The sequence below is a fragment of the Plecotus auritus genome (genome assembly GCF_963455305.1).
Source record: "Plecotus auritus genome assembly, chromosome: 4".
NCBI classification, from domain to species: Eukaryota; Metazoa; Chordata; class Mammalia; order Chiroptera; family Vespertilionidae; genus Plecotus; species Plecotus auritus.
The window spans coordinates 66,017,987-66,043,047 of NC_137775.1; the positions used below are offsets into that span (position 1 = coordinate 66,017,987).

General features: G+C 41.9%; 1 protein-coding gene across 1 annotated transcript in view; it reads left to right on the top strand.

Annotated features, from left to right (window-relative positions):
• Positions 1-25,061, top strand: part of IMPG1 (interphotoreceptor matrix proteoglycan 1) — a gene marked incomplete at both ends in the record, with an annotated part of 138,103 nt that overhangs the window by 108,441 nt on the left and 4,601 nt on the right. Inside the window, 1 exon segment of the mRNA XM_080665104.1 lies at positions 19,521-19,604. Within this exon segment, the coding sequence (XP_080521230.1) occupies positions 19,521-19,604 (84 nt within the window).

The following is a 25,061-nucleotide window of genomic DNA, read 5'->3' on the forward strand; positions in this document are numbered from 1 at the left end:
GGGATGGAAAAAGGTTTTCCAGGCAAATGGAACTGAAAAAAAAGCTGGGGTAGCAATACTTATTTCTGACAAATTAGATCTCAAACTGAAGGACATAACAAGAGATAAGGAAGGCCATTTCATAATACTAAAGGGAGCAATCCAACAAGAAGAAATAACTCTGGTAAACATATATGCACCCAATACAGGAGCACCCAAATACATAAAAAAACTCCTGGAGGATATCAAGGGAGACATTGACAGCAATACAATCATAGTAGGAGACTTTAATACCCCACTATCACCATTGGACAAATCCTCTAAACAAAACATCAGCAAAGAAACATCAATCCTAAATGACTCACTAGACCAGATGGAATTAATTGACATCTTCAGAACATTTCACCCCAAAGCCACAGAATATACATTCTTCTCAAGTGCACATGGGTCATTTTCAAAGATAGACCATATGTTGGGACATAGGCAAAGTCTCTTCAAATTCAAGAAGATAGAAATCATATCAAGCATCTTCTCAGACCACAGTGGCATAAAACTGGAAATCAACTACAATAAAAACAACCCAAAGAAATCAAACACATGGAGACTAAACAGCATGCTATTAAACCATGACTGGGTTACCAGAGAGATCAAAGAAGAAATAATAAACATCATGACAACAAATGACAATGAAAACACTACAATCCAAAATCTATGGGACACAGCGAAAGCAGTCTTGAGAGGGAAGTTCATAGCTCTACAAGCCTACTGCAAAAAACAAGAAACAGGGTTAATAAATTACCTAACCCAACAACTCAAAGAGTTAGAAAAAGAGCAACAAGAAAAGCCCAGTGTAAGCAGAAGGAAGGAAATAATAAAGATCAGAGCACAGATAAACGACATAGAGACCAAAGAAACAATACAAAAGATCAACAAAACCAAGAGCTGGTTCTTTGAAAGGATAAACAAGATTGATGAACCTCTAGCCAGGCTCACCAAGAAGCAAAGGGAGAGGACCCAAATAAACAATATCAGAAATGAAAGAGGTGAAATAACAACAGATCCCGCCGAAATACAAAGGATCGTTAAAAAATACTACGAACAACTCTATTCCAACAAACTGGACAACCTGGAGGAAATGGACATATTCCTAGAAAAATATAACCTTCCAAAACTCAATCAGGAAGAATCTAAACAGCTCAACATGCCAGTAACTATGGAAGAAATTGAAGCAGTCATCAAAGAGCTTCCGGCAAACAAAAGCCCGGGGCCAGACGGCTTCACAGGAGAGTTCTACCAAACATTCAAGGAAGAACTAAAACCTATCCTCCTCAGACTATTCCAAAAAATTCAAGAGGAAGGAACACTTCCCAGCTCCTTCTATGAAGCCAGCATCACCCTAATACCAAAACCAGATAAAGACAACACAATGAAGGAGAATTACAGGCCAATATCCCTCATGAATGTAGATGCCAAAATCCTCAATAAAATTCTAGCAAATAGGATCCAGCAGTACATCAGAAAGATCATACACCATGACCAAGTAGGATTTATCCCAGGAATGCAAGGATGGTTCAATATCCGCAAATCAATAAATGTGATACATCACATAAACAAATTGAGAGATAAAAATCACATAGTCATATCAATTGATGCAGAAAAAGCATTTGACAAAATCCAACACCCTTTCTTGATAAAAACTCTCAACAAGGTGGGAATAGAAGGATCATACCTCAACATCATAAAAGCTATATATGATAAACCCACAGCTAACATCATACTCAATGGGCAAAAACTAAAACCATTTCCCCTAAGAACAGGAACAAGACAGGGATGCCCACTCTCACCACTCCTGTTTGACATAGTACTGGAAGTATTAGCCATTGCAATTAGACAAGAAGAAGAAATAAAAGGCATCCAAATTGGAAAAGAAGAAGTAAAGCTGTCCTTATTTGCAGATGACATGATATTGTACATAAAAAACCCGAAAGACTCCATCAAAAAACTAACAGACTTAATAAATGAATTCGGCAATGTAACAGGATACAAAATTAACACCAAGAAATCTATGGCATTTCTATACACCAACAATGAACTTACAGAAAGAGAGACTAAAAAAGCAATCCCATTTTCCATCGCACCAAAAAAATTAAGATACTTAGGAATAAACCTAACCAAGGAGGTAAAAGACCTATATGCGGAAAACTACAGGACACTGAAAAAAGAGATAGAGGAAGATGTAAACAGATGGAAGAACATACCATGTTCATGGATTGGTAGAATCAACATCATTAAAATGTCCATACTACCCAAAGCAATCTATAGATTCAATGCACTCCCCATTAAAATACCAACGGCGTACTTCACAGACCTAGAAAGAACTCTCCAAAAATTCATCTGGAATAAAAAAAGACCCCGAATAGCCACAGCAATCCTGAGAAAGAAGAATAAAGTAGGAGGGATCTCAATACCAGATTTCAAGCTGTATTACAAAGCCACTGTCATCAAAACAGCCTGGTACTGGCACAAGAACAGACATATAGATCAATGGAACAGAATAGAGAATCCAGATATCTACCCAAACCAATATGCACATTTAATATTTGACAAAGGAGGCATGAGCATACAATGGAGTCAAGACAGTCTCTTTAATAAATGGTGTTGGGAAAATTGGACAGATACATGCAAAAAAATGAAACTAGATCACCAACTTACACCATACACAAAAATAAACTCAAAATGGGTACAGGACTTAAATATAAGACGGGAAACCATAAAAATACTAGAGGAATCCACAGGCAGCAAAATCTCAGACATATGCCAAAAGAACTTTTTCAGTGATACTGCCCCTAGGGCAATGGAAGCCAAACAGAAAATAAACAAATGGGACTACATCAAAATAAAAAGCTTTTGCACAGCAAAAGAAACCATCAACAAAACAACAAGAAACCCCACTGTATGGGAGAACATATTTGCAAATGGTATCACTGATAAAGGTTTAATTTCCAACATCTACAGGCAGCTTATACAACTTAATAAAAGGAAGATAAATGATCCAATAAAAAAATGGGCAACGGACCTAAATAGAAGCTTTTCGAAAGAAGACAGAAGGAAGGCCAAGAGACACATGAAAACATGCTCAAAGTCACTAATTATCCGAGAGATGCAAATCAAAACAACAATGCGATACCATCTCACACCTGTCAGAATGTCTATCATCAACAAATCAACAAACGACAAGTGTTGGCGAGGATGCGGAGAAAAAGGAACCCTCGTGCACTGCTGGTGGGAATGCAGACTGGTGCAGCCACTGTGGAGAACAGTATGGAGTTTCCTCAAAAAACTGAAAATGGAACTCCCATTTGACCCAGTAATCCCACTCCTAGGAATATATCCTAAGAAACAAGAAACACCAATCAGAAAGGATATATGCACCCCTATGTTCATAGCAGCACAATTTACAATAGCTAAGATTTGGAAACAGCCTAAATGCCCATCAGCAGATGACTGGATCAGAAAACTATGGTACATCTACACAATGGAATACTATGCTGCCATAAAAAAGAAGGAATTACTACCATTTGTAGGCACTTGGATGGAATTAGAGAACATTATGCTAAGTGAAATAAGCCAGTCAATGAAAGAAAAATACCACATGATCCCACTCATTTGGGGATAATGAAAAACATTATAAACTGATGAACAAAATGATAGTTACAGAGGCAGTAAAGCATCAAACAGACTGTCAAATTACAGTGGTAAGGTTAGGGAGAGGTGGGGGAAATAAGAGATCAACTGAAGGACTTATATGCATGTATATAAGAGTAACCAACGGATGCAAAACATTGGGGGGTGAGGGCATGTATGGGAGTGGGGTGGGGGTGGGGGGCAATGGTAAGATATGTACACATATAATACCTTAATAAAAATTTGAAAAAAAAAAAAAAAAAAAAAAACACCCTACACCCTCATTTTCACATTATTCACAGCTCCTCCTCCCTTTTTATAGCCTGTTCCAATCCAGGCAGAGACAGCCCAAAATCCCCAAACACTCACAAACCATTGCTTCTGAGCAGAGCTAATTAACTTCTCACTTCTATGAATCTGTATAGCTTATAAAACTTCTTGAACCTGAAATTTAAAATGTCATTCTAAAATAAACCTGTGAAGTGTTTCTAACATCAGTTCTCCTGCCCAATTTTAGATTGGGGAAATATGCACAAAATTAGTATTTTGATTATGGAAGAAATGGGTGTCTAGATTTTAAAATAAATTAAGAAAAAATATGCAGATAATTTTCAATAGCATTTTTCCCCTTTTCTAAAAAAAAAAAAAAAAATACTAGAACATGACAGCTCTTTTGCTCCTAATTTTTCAGCACAACTGAGCGACCCAGATGTTCTCCTTCTGGGGTATATTTGAGCGTAAGCTGTCATGGTGATTGACAATCGAGCTGATTAAAATGTCCTCCAAGTACAACCAACTTATCATGCTGCCTCTCAGGTTCCTGGACCCTGAATGAAGATAATTACTTCTGATTCCCAGAGAACAAGGACTCAAATTCCAGTTTACACAGCCCATGCTCTATCCCCGGCGTGGTCTTTTCAGCGGTAAGACTTGGGCTGACACATGGCAGAGCTCTTCCCCCAGCATGTAGTAACAGAACTCTGAGGGGTGCTGATCATCAGAAGCCCAGACAATACTGGAAGTTCATTTCAGCAAATACGAGAAACCTCCCTGATCCAGGTTCAATCTTGCCAGTATTTCGATTGAACTCACTGGCGTTAGTCCAATCTGTTGAGAAAACTCCTTGAAAGAGAATTGAGAGGGGAAATCTTGAGAGAGAAAAGGAGCAGCTGCTAGAAATACTGTGTGTCAGGAATGAATACCTAGCTTTGTCTATGGGAGAAGATCTAGAGAATCTGGAGAATCTATCCTTGGAAAAGGGAATGGCATCCTATAATTTTAACCCTTTCCCAATCAGGATGGACAAATACAGCAAAACTGAGTCCCTGGGTGTCTTACTCCTTGGCCCTTTTCTTATCACCTTCTTGGGAGGAAATGGAGATTAGCCCTAAAACCATACCACACTGGAGGCTCCCCCACCTCATGGCCACTGTCCCCTTAGCCTGGGAGATGCTGCCCCTAACTACCCTTTGTTCCTAACAACCCTTGTCAAAGAATAACCCTCAAAATATGAAAATCGTGAGTTTCATACTGGTAGTGAGCATATGTTAAAGTTTATTTAACTAACTGATAAGGGAATTATTAGGTTGACAAATCTGATTTAAAGGGAATATGGAAATAGGAAATTTTTTTAATGCTTTCATTGATTTTTTTTTTTTTTTGAGAGTAAGGAAGAGGGAGAGAGAGATAGAAACATCAATGAGAAACATCCATTGGCTGCCTCCTGCATGCCCCCTACTGGGGAGAGAGCCAGTAACCCTGGAATGTGCCCTGACCAGGGATTGAAGGGGTGAGCTCTTGGTGATTGCATGTGTCAATGCTTATCCACTGAGCCATACCAGCCAGGTGGAACAGGAATTTTATATAACCAGAGAACAAAGGAGAATTATGAAATAATATTGTTAAGCTAAATATAAAACAGAAAATACAATCATTGTATGTTATCTATTTTCTATAACTTCTAACTTTATAGAGTTGTAAAATGCCATAATCAATATTAAATGGTAAGTCAAACAAAGTTATTGCCTCCTAGGGTAGGGCTCAGCTGCATATTTCTTAAAGAACTGGATAGTAAATATTTTAGGCTTTGTGAGCCAAAAGGTAAAATTGGGGATATTATGAAGTGGTAAACACTGAGAAACCTAAAAACCATACTGAGCTTGCGGGCTGTAAAAGAGCAGACAGCTGGCTGGGTTGGCCCATAGGTGATCCCTGTTTACTAAGGGGACTGTTATTGCTCTAGCATGACATTGAAGATCATATGGTCAGCTTTTCTCCTTAATTTCCAAATGTTGAATGATTTTTCTTAAACCATCCAAGATTTCTCAGCCTCTTAGTCCCTCTGGCCCTTGTCTTTGCTGTTATAGAAAAGTTAGACAAGTAATAATGCAACCATAATTTGGATCTCTGTTCATTCAGACACTCAGTAAGCACTTAGGGATCACCTGCCAACAGTTAGGCACTATTATAGGCACCAGGACCCAAAGGCAAATGGAACTAAATGTCTACCAAGAGAAAAAGGCACGTATACAAAAAGCTATAATACAGTCTGCTAAATACTATACTCAGGATATGAACAGAAAAGTTATGAAGCACAGAGGTGAGAGCAATTAATTCTACAGAGGCAAGGGGATGCCATGGCAGGCTTCCTAGACAGATGGCAATATGGAGTTATGATACCTTGGTATATGATGATGGGGCCCAGGCAGAGAAGGTGGGGAGGGGCTATTCCAGAAAGGGTAAGGGGAAGATGCAGATATTTCTGAGAGTGATAGAGTGCTTCAGTTATTCCACTGTGATGAAAGCTTTGGATACACAGCAGGGAGGTATATGGGAGCTCAGCCTAGAAGGAAGGGAGAAGCATGCTGAACCAGCTCATTTAAAGCCAGGTTGTGATGCTCGGCTGGTGTGGGTCAGTGGCTAAGTGTCAACCTATAAACCAGAAGGTAATGGGTTGATTCCAGGTCAAGGAACATACCTGGGTTGCAGGCTCAATCTCCAGCAGGGGGCATGTAGGAGGCAACCGGAGAATGATTTTGTCTCATCATTGATGTTTCTCTCTCTCCCTTCCTTTTTGAAATCAATAAAAATTGTGGGGTTGTTTTTTTTAATAAAAATGAAGCCAGGTTGCCTAAGAGTCCCTGCTCAATCTATTTGCATCCACTTAGGTGTTCTATTTTTTTCTTTAAAGTTGAACTTTAATAAAATTTTGTAAAACTCAAAAAGTCTTCAAATTTAATACTAAACAGTCCTTAAAGTATTCTCAAGATTATAAAATAAAAACATATAGGAGAAACCAAGATGGCGGCATAAGTAAGCACCTAAACTGCTGCCTCGCACAACAATTTCAAAACTACAACTAAAAGATAGAACAGACACCATCCAGAACCACAAAAAAGCTGGCTGAGTGAAAATTCTACAACTAGAAGGAAAGAGAAAAGCTCACAGAGAATTGGAGGTACGGCAAAGGGTCTTTGTGTGCGCAGAGAGGAAGGGCGGCTGAGAGCCTGGCTGACTTTCTCTGGCGGAAGGGGGAAGGAAGCCACCGACCGCACTGAACCCCAGTTCTGACTGCACTGAACCCCAGTCCTGGGCGAAACCCCGTGGACCCAGGCTCATACAGGGGGAGTCTGGACTGTCAGGTAGAGAGAAAGGCACCCGGAGACTCGGAGACCCGGGGGAGACCCGGGGGAGCCCCGGCAGGCAGGGTTCTGGAGGCACGCGTGCCAGTGCGCACAAAGGCTGCAGAGGTTGCCACAGGCTTTCCCTAGCAGAAGGGAGTCGGAAGCTCCTGACTGCACTGAGCACCAATTCTGACTGCACTGAACCCCAGTTCCAGGCGAGCCCCTGGGGACCCACGCTCTTATGGGGGGAGTCTGGACTCTCGGGCGGAGACTCGGGAGCCGGGGAAGGCAGAGGTCTGAAGGCGCGTGCGTGCGCGCAAGAGCAAGGCTGACTGGAAGCCAAGACTGTCTACTCTGCCCTGAGACTCCACCCCATCCAAGCTGAGCACAGAAGCTATTGCAATTTGGCAAGTCTAATCCTATAAGGCTCTCTCCAGCACCGAACTTCTCCCAGCATAGACACAGCTGATCCTTACAGCCAACTGACCTGGAGGTCAATTCCTCCCAGTGATACCAACAACAATCAAGACTTAATTACAACAAGGCTGTACACACAGTCCACAAAGGGGTGCACCAAGAGTGTCCACCTCAGGTTACCTGGGGAGGCTGACCCACTGGGCCATATAGGAAACCTAGCACACAAATCTACCTTACCAACTCAGGGAAGCAATGAAAATGCAGCGTCAAAGAAACAGATCACAAACTAAAGAAATGGAGGAAAACAAACGACTGGATATAGAATTCAAAACCACAGTTATAAGGCTTTTCAAGAATATCCTAGAAAAGGCCAATAAATATAACGAGACCCTCGAAGATATGAAAAAGGACCAACTAGAAATTAAACATACACTGACTGAAATAAAAAATATTATACAGAGACCCAAAAACAGACTAGAGGAACACAAGAATCAAGTCAAAGAATTGAAATACAAAGAAGCAAAAAACACTCAACCGAAAAAGCAAAAAGCAAAAAAAAAAAAAAAATCAAAAAAGTTGAAGATAGTGTAAGAAGACTCTGGGACAACTTCAAGCGTACCAACATCAGAATTATGGGGGTGCCAGAAGAAGAGAGAGAGCAAGATACTGAAAACCTATTTGAAGAAATAATGACCGAAACTTCCCCCACCTGGTGAAAGAAATAGACTTACAAGTCCAGGGAGCCCACAGAACCCCAAACAAAAGGAATCCAAAGAGGACCACACCAAGACACATCATAATTAAAATGCCAAGAGCAAAAGACAAAGACAGAATATTAAAAGCAGCAAGAGAAAAACAGTTAATTACCTACAAGGGAGCACCCATACAATTGTCAGCTGATTTCTCAACAGAAACTATGCAGGCCAGACAGGAGTGGCAAGAAATTTTCAATGTGATGAATAGCAAGAACCTACAACCAAGATTACTCTACCCAGCAAAGCTATCATTCAGAATTGAAGAGCAGATAAAGAGCTTCACAGATAAGAAAAAGCTAAAGGAGTTCATCACCACCAAACCAGTATTATATGAAATGCTGAAAGGTATTCTTAAAGAAGAGGAAGAAGAAAAAAGTAAAGAGAAAAATTATGAACAACAAATACATATCTCTCAACAAGTGAACCTAAAAATCAAGTGAATTAAAAACCGGAGGAACAGAATAATCTGGTGAATATAATAGAATCAGGGGCATAGAAAGAGAGTGGACTGATAATTCTCAGTGGGAAAGGGGTGTGAGGGGCGAGGGAAGAGACTGGACAAAAATCATACACCTATGGATGAGGACAGTGGGGGCGGGAGGTAAGGGCAGAAGGTGGGGTGGGAACCGGGTGGAGGGGAGCTATGGGGGGATAAAGGAGAAACAATTGTAATAATCTGAATAAAGATTTATTAAAAATAAAAATAAAAATAAAAAAACATATAGTTGTTTATCATTCATAAAATACTGCACATTTGGAAGATACTTAGAAAAAATATATAACTAATAACAAAGGGTACATAGATAAATTCCTTCTTTAAAATGTTTAAATGCAAAAAAATTAAGCAAAAATGAATATGCTATCTTAAGGATATACTAGTAAATATACTCCAAAAATTGTTTCTTTTTTTTGGGGGGGGGAGGGGAGACCAGTTTTAAGAAAATGGACATTAGATCAGCTGATCTCTGGTCTATAAAGTAGGTGTCTAGAGGCCAGAGACAAGGCCAGGACTGAAAATATACATTTGGGAAAGTATACATTTCTTTTTTTTTTATTAAGGTATTATATGTGTACATATCTTACCATTACCCCCCCCATGCCCTCGCCCCCCAATGTTTTGCATCCATTGATTATTCTTATATGCATGCATATAAGTCCTTCGGTTGATCTCTTATTTCCCCCACTTCTCCCTAACCTTCCCACTGTAATTTGACAGTCTGTTTGATGCTTTACTGCCTCTGTATCTATCTTTTTGTTCATCAGTTTATAATGTTTTTTATTATCCACAAATGAGTGAGATCATGTGGTATTTTTCTTTCATTGACTGGCTTATTTCACTTAGCATAATGTTCTGCAATTCCATCCAGGTTCCTACAAACGGTAATAATTCCTTCTTTTTATGGCAGCATAGTATTCCATTGTGTAGATGTACCATAGTTTTCTGACTCCTAGGAATATATCCTAACAAACTAGAAACACCAATCAGAAAGGATATATGCACCCCTATGTTCATAGCAGCAAAATTTACAATAGCTAAGATTTGGAAACAGCCTAGGTGCCCGTCAGCAGATGACTGGATCAGAAAACCAGGAAGGTATACATTTCAATTACACAACTTGAAAACAGAGAACAGGTGAGAATGGCTCAGGGCCGTGTGTAGAGGGGAGGAAAAGAGAACTGGGAATGGAACTCTGAGATTGCCCAACACTTAGTGGGGAAACAGGGCTGTGGGGGTTGAAGAAAGCAGGAGAAGATGCTGCAGAAAGACACGGCAGCAACTTCTGCAGCTGTGAGTGAGAGTGGATGGAGGTCAAGTTGCCAGTTCGGAGGTCATTGCAACACTGTGCAAAAGGAACCTAGTGGAGTGGCAAGGGCCGGCTCTCCGGGAGGTTGGGATGAGATGGAAAATGAGAAGGTCAACCTGCCCTGTCCACCTCCTGTCGTGCCACTTGGAGCAGGATTCCCAACCTCCCACAGAGACTGGGAGGCGGGGACCACTAATTTCTCTGATGGTAACATCTCAAAAGAATGGCGCCCAGGTGCTGGAGAGAGACGGTCCTGGCTAATACTGTCAGGAAGCCTGAAAGAGATAAAAGGGGCAACTACAGGGTTTCTAAACTAACTAACTGCTGTAAGAAAAGGGAATCAGGGCCCAGAGTCCGGAAGAAGCCTGCGGAAAGCTTAGGCAGGCTGAGGGGAATGTATGACAGTCTTGGTCAGAAGGATTAGCGTTTCTTTTCTACGCCCCAATTTTATTGCATTTACAGGCAATGCCCAGACAACAGATCAATTGTTTAGTTCCACTTCCAAACTTGCAATAAAATCCAATCAAGTGTTTCTCATTTCTTTCCTTCTGGCCTAAGGTCAGGGTGGAAAAGGGGTTTGTGGTAGTCATACTGGGAGGAGGGAATAGTATTCCATTACTAGTTCTGGAATAAAAAGAAGAGAGATTTTGAAAATTCCCCTGAGATTTCTAGGTGAGTATCATTCCACTTTCAGAGCAGCATCTGAATTCCTGGATGCGTCCTCTAAATGAGGGTCGGCAATCAGTTCAGCAGAATGACATCCGCAGAGGTGCCGACATGGGCGAAGGGACACACTGTTATTACTGTGTGTGGTTTGCTATTCGCCTTTTGAAAACTCCCTGAATGAATAAATCTGTGATATAAAAAGTATAAACCAATGTTAGAACTACCTGTGATTTATCAACTGAAAACCCGAATAAATCACGGCTTGCTCAGTATTCTGCCAGCATCCCTGGCAACTAGAGCCATCGTCCCTTGAGGCTGCTATGAAAAGTCTTCAGAAGCAGGTAGGGCTTTCATTCCAGTTAGCTGTGCAGGTTGAAGATTTCAAATATGCAAAACTACTTATTCTAGCAGATTCTCTCCTTGAATTCCTAAGAAGCCTCCTCAAAAATGAGCAGACTACAAAGCTAGTGAGTAGTAAACACTGAAATTAATTACAGTCGGCATCTAGGATGCTTCCAGCCAGAATGTGGATAAACAATCATTTTCTCTGGAAAGTTGCATAATTTATAAGATTCCCATGTGGTCATCAGCTCTCCAAAGGTGGTAGATGTCACTCATCACAATAATGACAACAAAAACAGTAGTAGCCTCTACTGACACTATTTTTAATCTTAATAACTACATACAGCAGGGACTATCAGTCCTGCCCATCACACAGCTGGGGAGGCTGGGACTCTGAGAAGGGTGAGCGCCTTCCCTCTGACTGGTCACACGGTCAGCACGTGCTGCAGCGGGGCCTCGGCAGCAGTGTCCTGTGCTCCCTCCCGCTCTATCTACTGCCTTTTCCTAAAAAGAAGTCTTATCAACCTTCCGACCGGTGTACAGAGGCTGTTTAATCTACTTAGGAAAAGTGACAGCACCTTTCAGTTTAATTCATCCTACATGAATGGTTAGGTTCTACATTTCACCAAGTGAAATTCCCTATAAAACTGTCATATTCTTAAAATGCCAAATAAACAAACAAATTAAAAACAAACAAAAAACCAACTTCACTCTCAGAAACAATAGTCCCAAACTTCCAGATGTCACCTTTATATGTACAGGTGGTGCTTATTCAATTCCACAAATACGTATTCATCTCCAGTCACATGCAAGGGAGAATAATTATTCAAATTATTCTCCCTTGAATCCTACCCTTCAGCAATAAGCCAAAAGCAAAACATTTTTGGCCAATCATAAAATAACATAAAGTAATGAAACAATAACTGAAATATAAATGTTTTAAGTGGTTTTAATCTTTGCATTCATTGCATCAGCAATCCTGGAGGGACGTGCCAGCATGTCGGCTAATGCTCTTGCTGCCTTTGTTCAGGTACAACACCTAGAACTGGAGGGATATTAGTGATCACCTGGTTTAAATGCCCCATTTTATAGAAGGGACTAATGAGACCTAAAGATGCTAACCTACACCCCCAAGGCCACCGACCCTCCCCACCCAGGGTGCTTTCCTGGAGGCGTCAGCGTTGACAGCAGGGATGAGCCCTCTGCAGGTGCAGTCAAATCCCAGAATGTTCTCTGGACTGGAGAAAGTAAGCCCCATGGGCCTCTGTGCAAGGCGAGTCCCTGCCTTACATCTCAGGTGAGCCCTGGGCAGAGGGCCGTGTTTATTCCATCACCAAGCAGCGCGCCAGCCAGCGCCGTGTTACAGGGAGGTTGGGGCCTGGAGACTGACCACGGCTGGGCTCCAGGCCCTTTGCCTTCAATAATACTGGCTAATAACAACATTCAACATTATACCTTACGATTGTGCTGGTATAGAGAAGAGTATAATCCAGTTTGGGTTATATTACAATTTTTATTTTAAAGCGTTTAAAGCATGTTGGTGAGCCCCTAAAGGTGCGGTGGGCTAAGGCTGTGAGGCCTGTGCCCCGCAGATTAGCACTGATGGGGAATGTGTAGGTTTGTCATTCTCTGATGGCCCAGGCCAAGGAAGGACCCTCGGCTCCTCCCCACCAACAAAACCGCCACCGGGACAAGCCTTGGTTAAGTGCGGGGGTGGCCGGCTTTATCCTAGCGCTGACCCGCGGGAAATCTGTTCGCTCCGTTCTGGAGTGGCGCTTGGTGTCTCGGCACCACGGGCAGCGCCTTCGCCTGCCTCGGGACTCCAGAGCCCTAACGCTGCCTTTTTGAAATGAGAAAAGATGGTCCGGGAATTTCCAGCACATCTCCCCAACCAGCCAGACCTGCCCTGCCGCGGTAATCACGCGGTAATAAGGGCTCTGTCAGCTGTCCCCGGGAGCTGCCCCCGCGCCAGGTCCTTCCAGACCTCACTGCCCTTCACCGATGTGCACCGCGCAGTGGTTTTTAAGGAGACAGAAATCGGACTTAAAATTTCACCCCCTGAATCTATTCCTACTTCTTTTGCTATTGAGCGCCACCTAGTGAACACCAGGTTTCATTACATTGAAATGAATAAAGACCCAATAGGCCGGCAGCCCAGGGAGTCCAGGTGAAGCCCGAGTTACAGGCAAACTGGGCTGAAACCTGCCCTGGGACAGGCCGGCCGAGAGAGATGCTTCACTTCCGGGCCACAAGTGTTGAGAAGGAGATGATGAAAGGACAGAGAATGACAACGTAATGGTAAAGGAAGATAAAAGGGCAGGAAAGCAATCCATGCTCAAGGTGTAGAGCAAGGGAAGGGGAGAGGGTAATGAACTGAAGTTGGTGAAATGCAGGCTTGGGACCCTCGGAGGCCTATTTTCAGGCCTGAGAAGCATGAGAGCACTTGGAACCGCAAACAGGAGAGTGGAGAGACCGTCTTAGACCATCAAGGACCTATGATCTCCCTGAACTTGTGAACTTCTTGATGACCAGGACTATCGTCTTTTAAACTTTAACTGTAAAATGCCTCGACGTGTTCCCTGTAGGCAGGCGCATTCATTTGAATGCTTTTTTTATCACGTGATGGAGAGCTGAGAGACATACATCCTCCCTCCGTCAGCCAAGTGGAAATGCTCTTAAGGACCTGTGAAATGCATACGGAAGACATTATATAAGCAAATGCGAGGGAGAAGCTGATACAGAAAATGTGCTTACACTGGAAATCTCAGAGCAATGCAATATTTCCAAGCCCCACATGCAACTCTCTCATTTCCAGCCATCTGCATTGATGTCACACAGGAACAACAGAAGCAAATGTGGAGCCGCTGTAGTGTCAGACTATACTTTCCACAAGGAAACATGAAACATTCTGCCGCAGAAAGGAGTGGTGGCAGACAGTGATTCTCAGCTTCTGTTTAGTTGGGAGAGCCTTCGTTTCAATGGAAAGCATTTGTGGAAGGAAGTCTGATATGAAAACGAGTGAGAGTGGAGATGCTGGCAGTGGCCGGGCGGGACCCACTGTCCCTGGCCTCCTTTTAGCCCTTGGAGGCCTGAAATGTCTCCTGAAAACCCCATATTTGAAAGCCACTAGAACAATGTTAAAGCCAAACACTGTAAAGAGACATACAGATGTTAATCTTGAGTTACACTCTCTAGTTACAATGGGCTTTAATTTTCAGTGATATCGACTTCGAAGGGTTGTATGAATATCCATGAAGACTTGTTTAAAGTGTCCAGCACAAAACTAAGTCATAGTTAAGAATTACAAAATAACAGTTGAAGTTAATATTGGTTAAACTTCTATAATGTTGCATGTTGCTTTTATTGAGGTCAAATTGGTCATTCATTTTATGCATAAAATACACAGGTGATTACAAATGATATTAGCTTAAATAATCATTTAAAGATGTTTCCAAAGTAATGTAATCACTATGATTAGACTGAAAATATTTCCCCTCAAAATTATGTGTTCCAAATACTTATTTGATGTTAGCTTTGTTTTTACAAATATCCTTCTAAGTTCAGTGTAAATCTATCATATTTGGAATTTATTCTGCATAAATCTTTTCCCAGTTAAAAAATAATAATAATCCTATATAATAAAAGCCAAATATGCTAAGTGTCCAGTCATCCATTCAACCAATCAAAGCGTAATATGCTAATGATATGCTAAGGCTGCTCAACTGCTCCTTATGACGTGCACTGACCACCAGGGGGCAGATGCTCTGACCAGTAGGTTAGCTTGCTGCTGGGGTCCAGCTGATCAGGACTGAGTGAGATGGGCCAGACATGCCCTGGAGCCCTCCCACAGTCCCTCCCTGGCTGGCCAACCTCCCGGGTCCCTCCCCGGCCCCAATCATGCACTATTGGGGTCCCTCGGCGTGGCCTGCACCCTCTCTCAATCTGGGACCCCTCAGGGTATGTCGGAGAGCCGGTTTGGGCCCAATCCTGCAGGCCAGGCTGAGGGACCCCATTGGTGCACAAATTCGTGCACCGGGCTTTTAGTAAAAAATAAAGTGCCGAGCACAGTACCAAACACAGAATGGCCTTCAATAAATGTGAACTCCCTGTTCATGCAGTAGTCCCTCCTTACCCATAGTTTCTTTTACTCCAGTTTCAGGCACCTATAGTCAACTGCAGTCTGAAAATATGAAGTGGAAATTTTCAGAAATAAAAAATTTCTAAGTTTTAAATTTCACACCTTTCTGAGTAGCATGATGAGATCTCAAACCATATCAATCTTAAGACATGAATCATCCCTTCGTCCGGTGTATCCCCACCCTTTAGTCACTTAGTAGTTGTCTTGATTATCATATTGGTTACCAGAGGGAGACCACACTCACATAACTTTAAGTATGTTGTTATGATTACTCTCTTTTATTGTTAGTTATTGTTGTTAATCTCTCCCTGTGCCTAATTTACAAATTAAACTTTATCATAGGTATGTATAGGGGAAAACTCAGTATTATCTCTGGTTTCAGGCATCCACTGGGGGTATTGGAAGATATTCCCCTTGGAAAAGGGGGTGAGGGGGCTACTACATAAATAATTGTCATTGTGCTCCTGGTGAAGTTCCTGGTGAAGGTTCAGGATCATGATCCCTGAGGCACATCAGGGACAAGGCTTGACATAGAATGACATTAATGCTCTGATTACAGCCAGAATTCACATGAGAAGCTAAAGACGAAGCCAGAATAAAATATCTGGATGCAGGATGGACCTGGACCTTTCCCATCACTTGCAAATGAGCAGTTACTGACACCACTGGACTCTCTCAGGCCAAATGCCCTGGGCTGCCTCTACAGAGAGATTGTCAAACTTGATCTACAGAAAACCTACCCAGATGGGTTAAGAACAATAAGTGATTTTGTCAGCAAGCAATTGTAGTAAGCCCAGAGGGTGCCCCTAACCATACCAGGTGTTTGGTGGGTGTGGTACAGGCTCATAGAGAAATATTTGCATAGTGCCCACAAAAAAAAAAAATAATAATATCTTTGGGATATGACATATTGGGAAAGCTTTCTTAAGAAATTTCTACTGGTTAAACTTTCATTCGTTGTAAAATCACTCTCTTCTCTTTCATGGTGCTTCCTCCCCAGAATCAGATCACATCCAGGTCTTAGTCTTTGCCTAAAGCCCAAAGTTAGAGGTATCCCTCAAAGAATGACATGGACATTAAAAGGATCATTAACATACCTAGGGAAAATATGTTTAAGGTATGAAAGTGGAAGCAGTATGATTTGCTTCACAAATTGTTGTAAATGGTCTCTTCTGTTATGATTCTAATTGATTGCAATTAGCTTTTTAGGCTATGCTATGGTCCACCAGCTCCCCCTTGGGGTTCCTTCCTTCCCGGGAACGCCTCACACAGTCCGCAAGTCGAGGGACTGAGCACAAACAGGCATGATCTTGGCAATACTCAACTTCACTGAGTTTCAGCTTCCTCATCTGCAAAGTGAGCAAATTATTAAAGAAGGTCTCTGAAATACCTTCTAGCTCCAAAATTTTATCTAAAGTGTAGAATCTTATGTATGGATAAAATAAAAATCTAAAGCAATTAGTTCGTCTGAAATTCCCAGTGCTGAAGATTTTGAAGGGCCAAATTGATATTTATTGAATAAATGGATCTTCTCTTAATTCCCAGGAAGAGTATACAGCAAACAAAAACTCAGCTGTGTGATTTCAAGTCTCCTACTTCTTGTTTGTAGACTGATCCTGAATAAATAACATGGGAAAAGCAAGTAATTGATAAACTATACCTGACTCAGGCCCCCAAATTTGGATAGTCATTTCTTCAGCCTTACCTTATTGTGTTTAGTTCAGCTTTACTGCTGCATAGAGCATGCCTGGCTGGGCTGAAGGAAATCATGATGAAACAGAAACCTTTTTCAAACAGAAAACTCATTTGGTTATCTCACATTTCCTATGAGTCCTCAGCAGGGCAGAATCTGTGCATTCCATCAGCTTTCCACATAAGTATACTGTATTTCCCCTCTGCAGAGAGGGCAATGGAGCTCTGATCATTCCCTCCTGGCTTCTGTTTTCAAGACAAAAGTCTTGAGAGTAAAGTTGCTGACAGCTGTTATTTATTAAACCAGGCCCTGAGTGTGAATCATCTGGGTTATCAGGATAAATTTGAATTATTTTCCAAACAGTGATAAGGATCCCATAACATGGCCAGCTGTGAGGCAGAGAAAACCAGTTCACTTTAGCCAGGCCTGGCTGTCCAGAAAGGTCCCTGGACCTGCAGAGAAATATAACTTCACGTAGACTTTTGACAGATCTACCTTGCTGGGAAACCCAAAACTGTTCTCCGGGGCTTGCTCCTGCCCTCAGCTTTTGGGTTGGTCTCACTCATCTCTCTTGCTCTCCCTTCGTCCACCACTAGGAGGTGCTGGACCAGGACAGTGAACAAAGAGGGTCTTTGAAATTCTCACTCCACAAGGTGTCCCCAAACGACACATCTAAAGAGCTTCTGAGGTCAGTCAATTTGGCAAAGCAACTATGTTCTCTGATCGAAGATTCACAATAGATATTAGCTTATTTATGACCACCAGGGACTTAAAAGCAAAAGGAGAAGGGGGTGAGGTTGGAGGGAGAGAAAGGGTAAAAGAGAACAGAGGAAAGGGAGAGAAACCTGTTATATTTATTTCAACCTGCACTAAAACACACACACACACACACACACACACACACACACACACACACATCTGAAAATGTTCCCACTTGGGAAATACTGGACCAGATGATTACTGAAATGATCCTAGTTTTGAAAATTCTAAGTTGTATTTACATATCTTCTAAAGCACAATACTGGTCATACCCTTCCCTTGCCCAAAATCCACTGTGGCTCCCACCTGCCTAGAAAGTCCAAATTCCTTAGCACAGCATTCAACACCTCCCAGCGTTTGGCTCTAACTTTCCCAGGCGTAGTTCCCTTCCTTCCATCCACGAGTCTGCTCTTTCCACACTGGGCTTCCCCTGCTCCATCTTCACGTCCACTGCTCTCACCTCCCTGCCTCTGCTCCTGCCGCTGGTCCAATTAGAATGCCTTTGTGGCCTTTGCACATACAGATGCAACCCACCTTACTCAGCTCAAACGATCCCCTCCATGGAGATCTCTTCTCTAACATAACTGGAGCTCATATGTAGGACTATTATGCTAGACAAGGTACTGGGCTTCTTGTATAGAAGCTCTCTGTGCCTTCCCCTAAGCTTCTTGCGAGAACAACTTTATACACAGTTACCGGTCCCCTAGTTCCTTCCTGGCACGTAACGTGTTTTTTGAAAGAATAATCTGAAGGATAAATGGCTGGTGTAACAGGAAACCCTCTAGAGTAGAAAGAACAATGGTCTCAGGCCCTGAGCCCCAGTGTGATTCTGCCATCTGCCCTTTGCTTCTCCGCCTGAGAGCTCAGTGTGCCAGCTCATACAGGCAGAGAGAGGCTTCCGGAGCCTCGGTCCTTACAGAACTAAATACCATGAGATTCTCTCAATTTACAATCCACTTTACAAACAATCTGAGACAATCCTACAGAATTAAGAATAGAGTGAAAGAGAACAATTAATCACAAAAAGAGAACAAACTAGAAGTCTATTTGAATTTTAAGAGAGGAAAAACAATCTAAAAGAATGAATCTCTGACATTAGGGGTTTAGGGATCAGTAAGAGACTAAGAGAAAGATGTTCTTTAAATTAGAAAATTATCTTGAGTTTTCCAAATGTCCTCATAAATGACTACTACTTCATAAGGTACACCTGATTTTAAATATATACATTTACAGCTTATCTCTGCAGAAAATACCTTAAAAAATAACTAGCAAATCAAAACTCAATTTTCGATGCAGTGGTTATCAAAATGTGCTTTCCAAACCAGATGTCAGTACCACTGGGGCCTCCTTAGAAACACATCAGAAACTCAGAGGGTGGGGAGGGGGGCCTGGAATCTGCGTATTAACAAGGCCTCTAGGCCATGCTGATGCACAAGGTTTGTGTGTAATTCTATTTGCAGCTAAATATGTGTCTACAAGCTCATTTGTCAAAGATACAGAAACGTGTGGTTCTCTTTCCACTCCAGTCTGTTATCACTACTGTACAACCCACTTCAAAATGGGGTGAGAGCCAATATATCTGCTCCCTTCCTTTGACTTCTGCCAGTTCCCCTGCTCGGGCCTCCATGCTTTCACTAATATCTACCCCATCTCTTACAGCTGCCCAAGCAGATCCCTGCAAATCCCTGGCCTGTGGCGAAGTTGCCCAGTGTGTACAGAATGAGGGGACCGAGGAAGCAGAATGTTGCTGCTGACCTAGGTACCAGAGCCAGGGGCCCCAGGACCACCAGGGGGCCTGGGCCACTGTGCCCCCCAAGAGGAATGTGAGGTCATCCAGGGAAAGGGCGCTCCATGCAGGTGGGTCAAGCACACCAACTTCATAGACCCAGGAATTGGTTATCTGTAATTCTGAGAAACCTGGCATTGGAATGAATGCATCTGGTCCTTTAAACCCATGGTTCTCGAGCTTCAGTGAGTGTCAGAATCTCCTGGAGGGCGACTTGCCAAAGCACACGGGCTGGGTAGGTCTGGGTAGGGCACCGTAAGCTGACACTTCTGGAGACCTCTGCTCAAGCTTTCCTACAATAGTTCATTAAGACCAATAAGGGAAGAAAAAAGAACCTGTGTTAGCTTTAAGAGAGAACGCCATATGGTCCATACCTTAATTGGTGTGTGTGTGTGTGTGTGTGTGTGTGTGTGTGTGTGTGTCTTTTCCCCTCTTTGCAAACACAATAGCTTTCATTATAAGAAAACTGGAAATTATAGAAAATTGCGAAAAATGATAAAAGTCACATTAACTGCTCTTATCTTTTGGTGCACATGTGTATGTAGAACATCTATATAGAATTTTCTAAAGCAAAATGGAATCAGCCTGGCTTTTGTTTTATAGTCAGCTTTTTAACATAGAACATTCATTTCTCCATGTCACTAAATATTTTCTGTAGCATCATTTTTAATGCCTACAGGGTAGTCCATCCTATGGATGTGCTACAATATGTTTAATCAATCCCTCATTTCTGACAGAAAAGTTAAAAGAAGCTCTTTAGACGGAGGAAAAGAAGGTGAGCTATAACTGGCCTTCTATTCATGAACCAGACCTTAGGATGGAGGTAGCCTGATGAACAACCAGGGAACACAAATGTACCTTGTTCTCCTCCAAGTCCCATGACACCCAGATAAGATCCACACTGCGGACTCTGCCCTCCCAAGACTTCTGTGTGTGCCTGTCCCGCCCCTCCCCACTGTGAGCTTCCAATCACACACACCCCAATCACTGGTAATCACCAGGCCTATGTCTTTATTAGACTGTCCTGGTTTTTCTACTGCCCTCTTACCCATTCTAGTGACCACAGTCCCTAATTTCCAACCCAGGGGCCTAGTGGCAATCTGCTCCCACACTCGAGCAACAAGAAAGGAGAGTTAGCTTTTTTCTTGATGAAACAAACCTTGTTCCTTTAAATTATTAACACTTTAAAGACAACTATACAATTGTGGTTAAGAAGCAATATTTTGGAGTCAAAGTGCAGTGAAAATTTTGGCTGAGCAGTTTACTAATCAAGTGACCTTGGAGAAATTACTTAACTTCTCTAAACCCCGATGTCCTCGTTGGGAAGGGTTCCTGCAAGGGGTACGTGACATTATGTTTATGAACCATCTTCACAAAGCACATAAAGCAGTGTCCCTTCGGGCACGTGAGGATTATGATGATGCTATCCTATCCGTTTTCTCCTAAATTAATGCCAATTAAAATCCCAACTGAATTCTTTATGGAATTTCACATTCTGGTTCTAAAGGTCCTCTGCAAATGAAAATGTCCAGGAGAAAATCTTAAAGTACAAAGGTGGGGAGGCCAATCTGTAAGATAGTAACTCATGAAATAATATTTAGAACACTGATAGAGACACAGAGATAGACAACAGATTAATAGAACAAATACAAGACCTAAATAAATCCTTACACATTAAGGGATTTGTTTAACAAGCACTTCAAATCAGTAGGGCAAGTATGGTCTGTTCAATAAAGGTTAATGTACAATTGGCCTTCCATTTAGAAAAACATAAAATTAGTTTCTTACTACACAAAAATCAATTCTATATCAAAGATTCAAACCTAAAATCAAAACTATGAGAAAAAATATTTTTTAAATTTTTTTTCTATAGTCTTAGGCTAAAAAAGCCCTCCCTCGTTAAGACACCAATCCCAGAAGACATTAAGAAGAGAGCTTCCATAGGGGAAAAAAACACCATAAATAAAGTTAACACATAAACAACAAGAAAAACACATTTACAACCTATCTTCTATCTTAAAGGATGGACATTTATAACAATGAGTTTCTTTGTGTCAATTAGGCAAACTTCATATTACTAAAATGAGCAAATAAATACAGAGAAGAGATCCGAATGACCAACAAAACAGGAAAAGATGCTCAGTCTCACTATGATCAGGGAAATCCAGAATCAGTGAGGCAGTATAACTTATTACTCAGGAGTTTGGCAAAAGAAGGTCAATAATACCCACAGTGGAAAACGTCAGGGAACACTAGTTCTATAAAGCATTGCTGATGGGGATGTAAATAGGAAAAAACTTTTTAAAAATAAATATTTGTTACTGTCTATAAAAATTTTAATTAGACACAGATATTCTACTTTTGGACAATTATTTCTACAAAAATAGTTGCACTTGTGCACTAAGATATGTGTATAACAATGTGCACAGCGTCATTGCTTTGAACGGTGAAACCGCTGGACCGCCCACCTACGGAGAAATAGTGCAGACATCCAAAGTGTGGTATATTAGTCACCATGGAACACAGCAGTTAAAGGCAATAATATAGCTCTCCTGGAGCTGCCATAGGAAAAAAACCAAGATGTTTCATTAAATGAGAAGTGTGAATTGTAGGTTAATAGATCCTGCTTATGTAATAAATTAATAACAAAACTATGTATTTATAATAAATTAGGTTTAAGCACATGGCATTGCTATTTTGTTGGTAACAGATCATCCAACATTGGCAATTTTGTATGGGTCAAACAAATATGCAACTAAAAGCATAGTAAATACATGAATTAAAAGACACGCTCAGGAGAGAAACCAAGATGGCGGCATAGGTAAACACCTAAACTGCTGCCTCACACAACAATTTCAAAACTACAACTAAAAGACAGAACGGACACCATCCAGAACCACAGGAAAGCTGGCTGAGTGAAAATTCTACAACTAGAAGGAAAGAGAAAAGCTCACAGAGAATTGGAGGTACGGCAAAGGGTCTTTGTGCGTGCAGAGAGGAAGGGCGGTTGAGAGCCTGGCTGACTTTCTCTGGCGGAAGGGGGAAGGAAGCCCCCGACAGCACTGAACCCCAGTTCTGACTGCACTGAACCCCAGTTCTGGGCGAGCCCCTGGGGACCCACGCTCTTACGGGGGGAGTCTGGACTCTCGGGCGGAGACTCGGGAGCCGGGGAAAGCGGAGGACTGAAAGCGCACGCGTGCCAGTGCGCACAAAGGCTGCGGAGGTTGCCACAGGCTTTCCCTAGTGGAAGGGAGTCAGAGGCTCCTGACTGCACTGATCCCCAGTTCTGACTGCAGTGAACCCCAGTTCCAGGCAAGCCCCTGGGGACCCACGCTCTTGTGGGGGGAGTCTGGACTCTCAGGCGGAGACTCGAGCTGGGAAAGGCAGAGGTCTGAAGGTGCGCACATGCGCGCAAGGGCAAGGCTGACGGGAAGCCAAGACTGAGACTCCACCCCATCCAAGCTGAGCACAGAGGCTATTGCAATTTGGCAAGTCTAATCCTATAAGGCTGTCTCCAGCACCGAACTTCTCCCAGCATAGACACAGCTGATCCTTACAGCCAACTGGCCTGGAGGTCAATTCTTCCCAGTGATACCAACAACAATAAAGACTTAATTACAACAAGGCTGTACACACAGTCCACAAAGGGGTGCACCAAGAGTGTCCACCTCAGGTTACCTGGGGAGGCAGACCCACTGGGCCATATAGGAAACCTAGCTCACAAATCTACCTTACCAACTCAGGGAAGCAATGAAAATGCAGCGTCAAAGAATCAGATCACAAATGAAAGAAATGGAGGAAAACAAACGACTGGATATAGAATTCAAAACCACGGTTATAAGGCTTTTTAAGAATATCCTAGAAAAGGCCGATAAATATAACGAGACCCTCGAAGATATGAAAAAGGACCAACTAGAAATTAAACATACACTGACTGAAATAAAAAATATTATACAGAGACCCAAAAACAGACAAGAGGAACACAAAAATCAAGTCAAAGAATTGAAATACAAAGAAGCAAAAAACACTCAACCGAAAAAGCAAAAAGCAAAAAAAAAAAATCCAAAAAGTTGAAGATAATGTAAGAAGACTCTGGGACAACTTCAAGCGTACCAACATCAGAATTATGGGGGTGCCAGAAGAAGAGAGAGAGCAAGATACTGAAAACCTATTTGAAGAAATAATGACCGAAAACTTCCCCCACCTGGTGAAAGAAATAGACTTACAAGTCCAGGAAGCGCACAGAACCCCAAACAAAAGGAATCCAAAGAGGACCACACCAAGACACATCATAATTAAAATGCCAAGAGCAAAAGACAAAGACAGAATATTAAAAGCAGCAAGAGAAAAACAGTTAGTTACCTACAAGGGAGCACCCATACGACTGTCAGCTGACTTCTCAACAGAAACTATGCAGGCCAGACGGGAGTGGCAAGAAATTTTCAATGTGATGAATAGCAAGAACCTACAACCAAGATTACTCTACCCAGCAAAGCTATCATTCAGAATTGAAGGGCAGATAAAGAGCTTCACAGATAAGAAAAAGCTGAAGGAGTTCATCACCACCAAACCAGTATTATATGAAATGCTGAAAGGTATTCTTAAAGAAGAGGAAGAAGAAAAAAATAAAGAGAAAAATTATGAACAACAAATACATATCTATTAACAAGTGAACCTAAAAATCAAGTGAATTAAAAACCTGTGGAACAGAATAATCTGGTGAATATAATAGAATCAGGGGCATAGAAAGAGAGTGGACTGATAATCCTCAGGGGGAAAGGGGTATGGGGAGTTCATGAAGAGACTGGACAAAAATCATACACCTATGGATGAGGACAGTGTGGGGGGAGGTAAGGGCAGAAGGTGGGGTGGGAAATGGGTGGAGGGGAGCTATGGGGGGAAAAAGGAGAAATAATTGTAATAATCTGAATAAAGATTTATAAAATAAAAACAAAAAAAAACAAAAAAAATAAATGTGCAATGCCATTATTTAAACAAACAAACAAAAAAAGACACGCTCATTTATGATTCCAGTTAACAATTGAAAAGAGTGGAAATGGGGTCCAAGTATGAGAATATGTTCATGTATCACTTGTGTAATTTAAAAGGGCCAGGGGTAGCAGGCAGAGAAAGAGTGCATGAGCAAGACCCTAGTAAGATGAATAAGGAGAAGGGGTTTGCATGTGGCTTTTATGAGCAGTAATATATTCCGTTTTTATCGGCCCTATTTGCTGCAGATGGCTGTACAGTTTGTCATTTTAAACATCCCTCTTGAGAAATATCCCTTATCATTCTAGGTTGTCATAAGTAAGATCAATAGAGTAAGACACAGGCTGATCGGGAAGGGACAGCTCTCAGGAAGGTTTTCAGGGCTCTGCTCCCTGACCTGTGCCTGCCTCTGGGAACAGATAGTA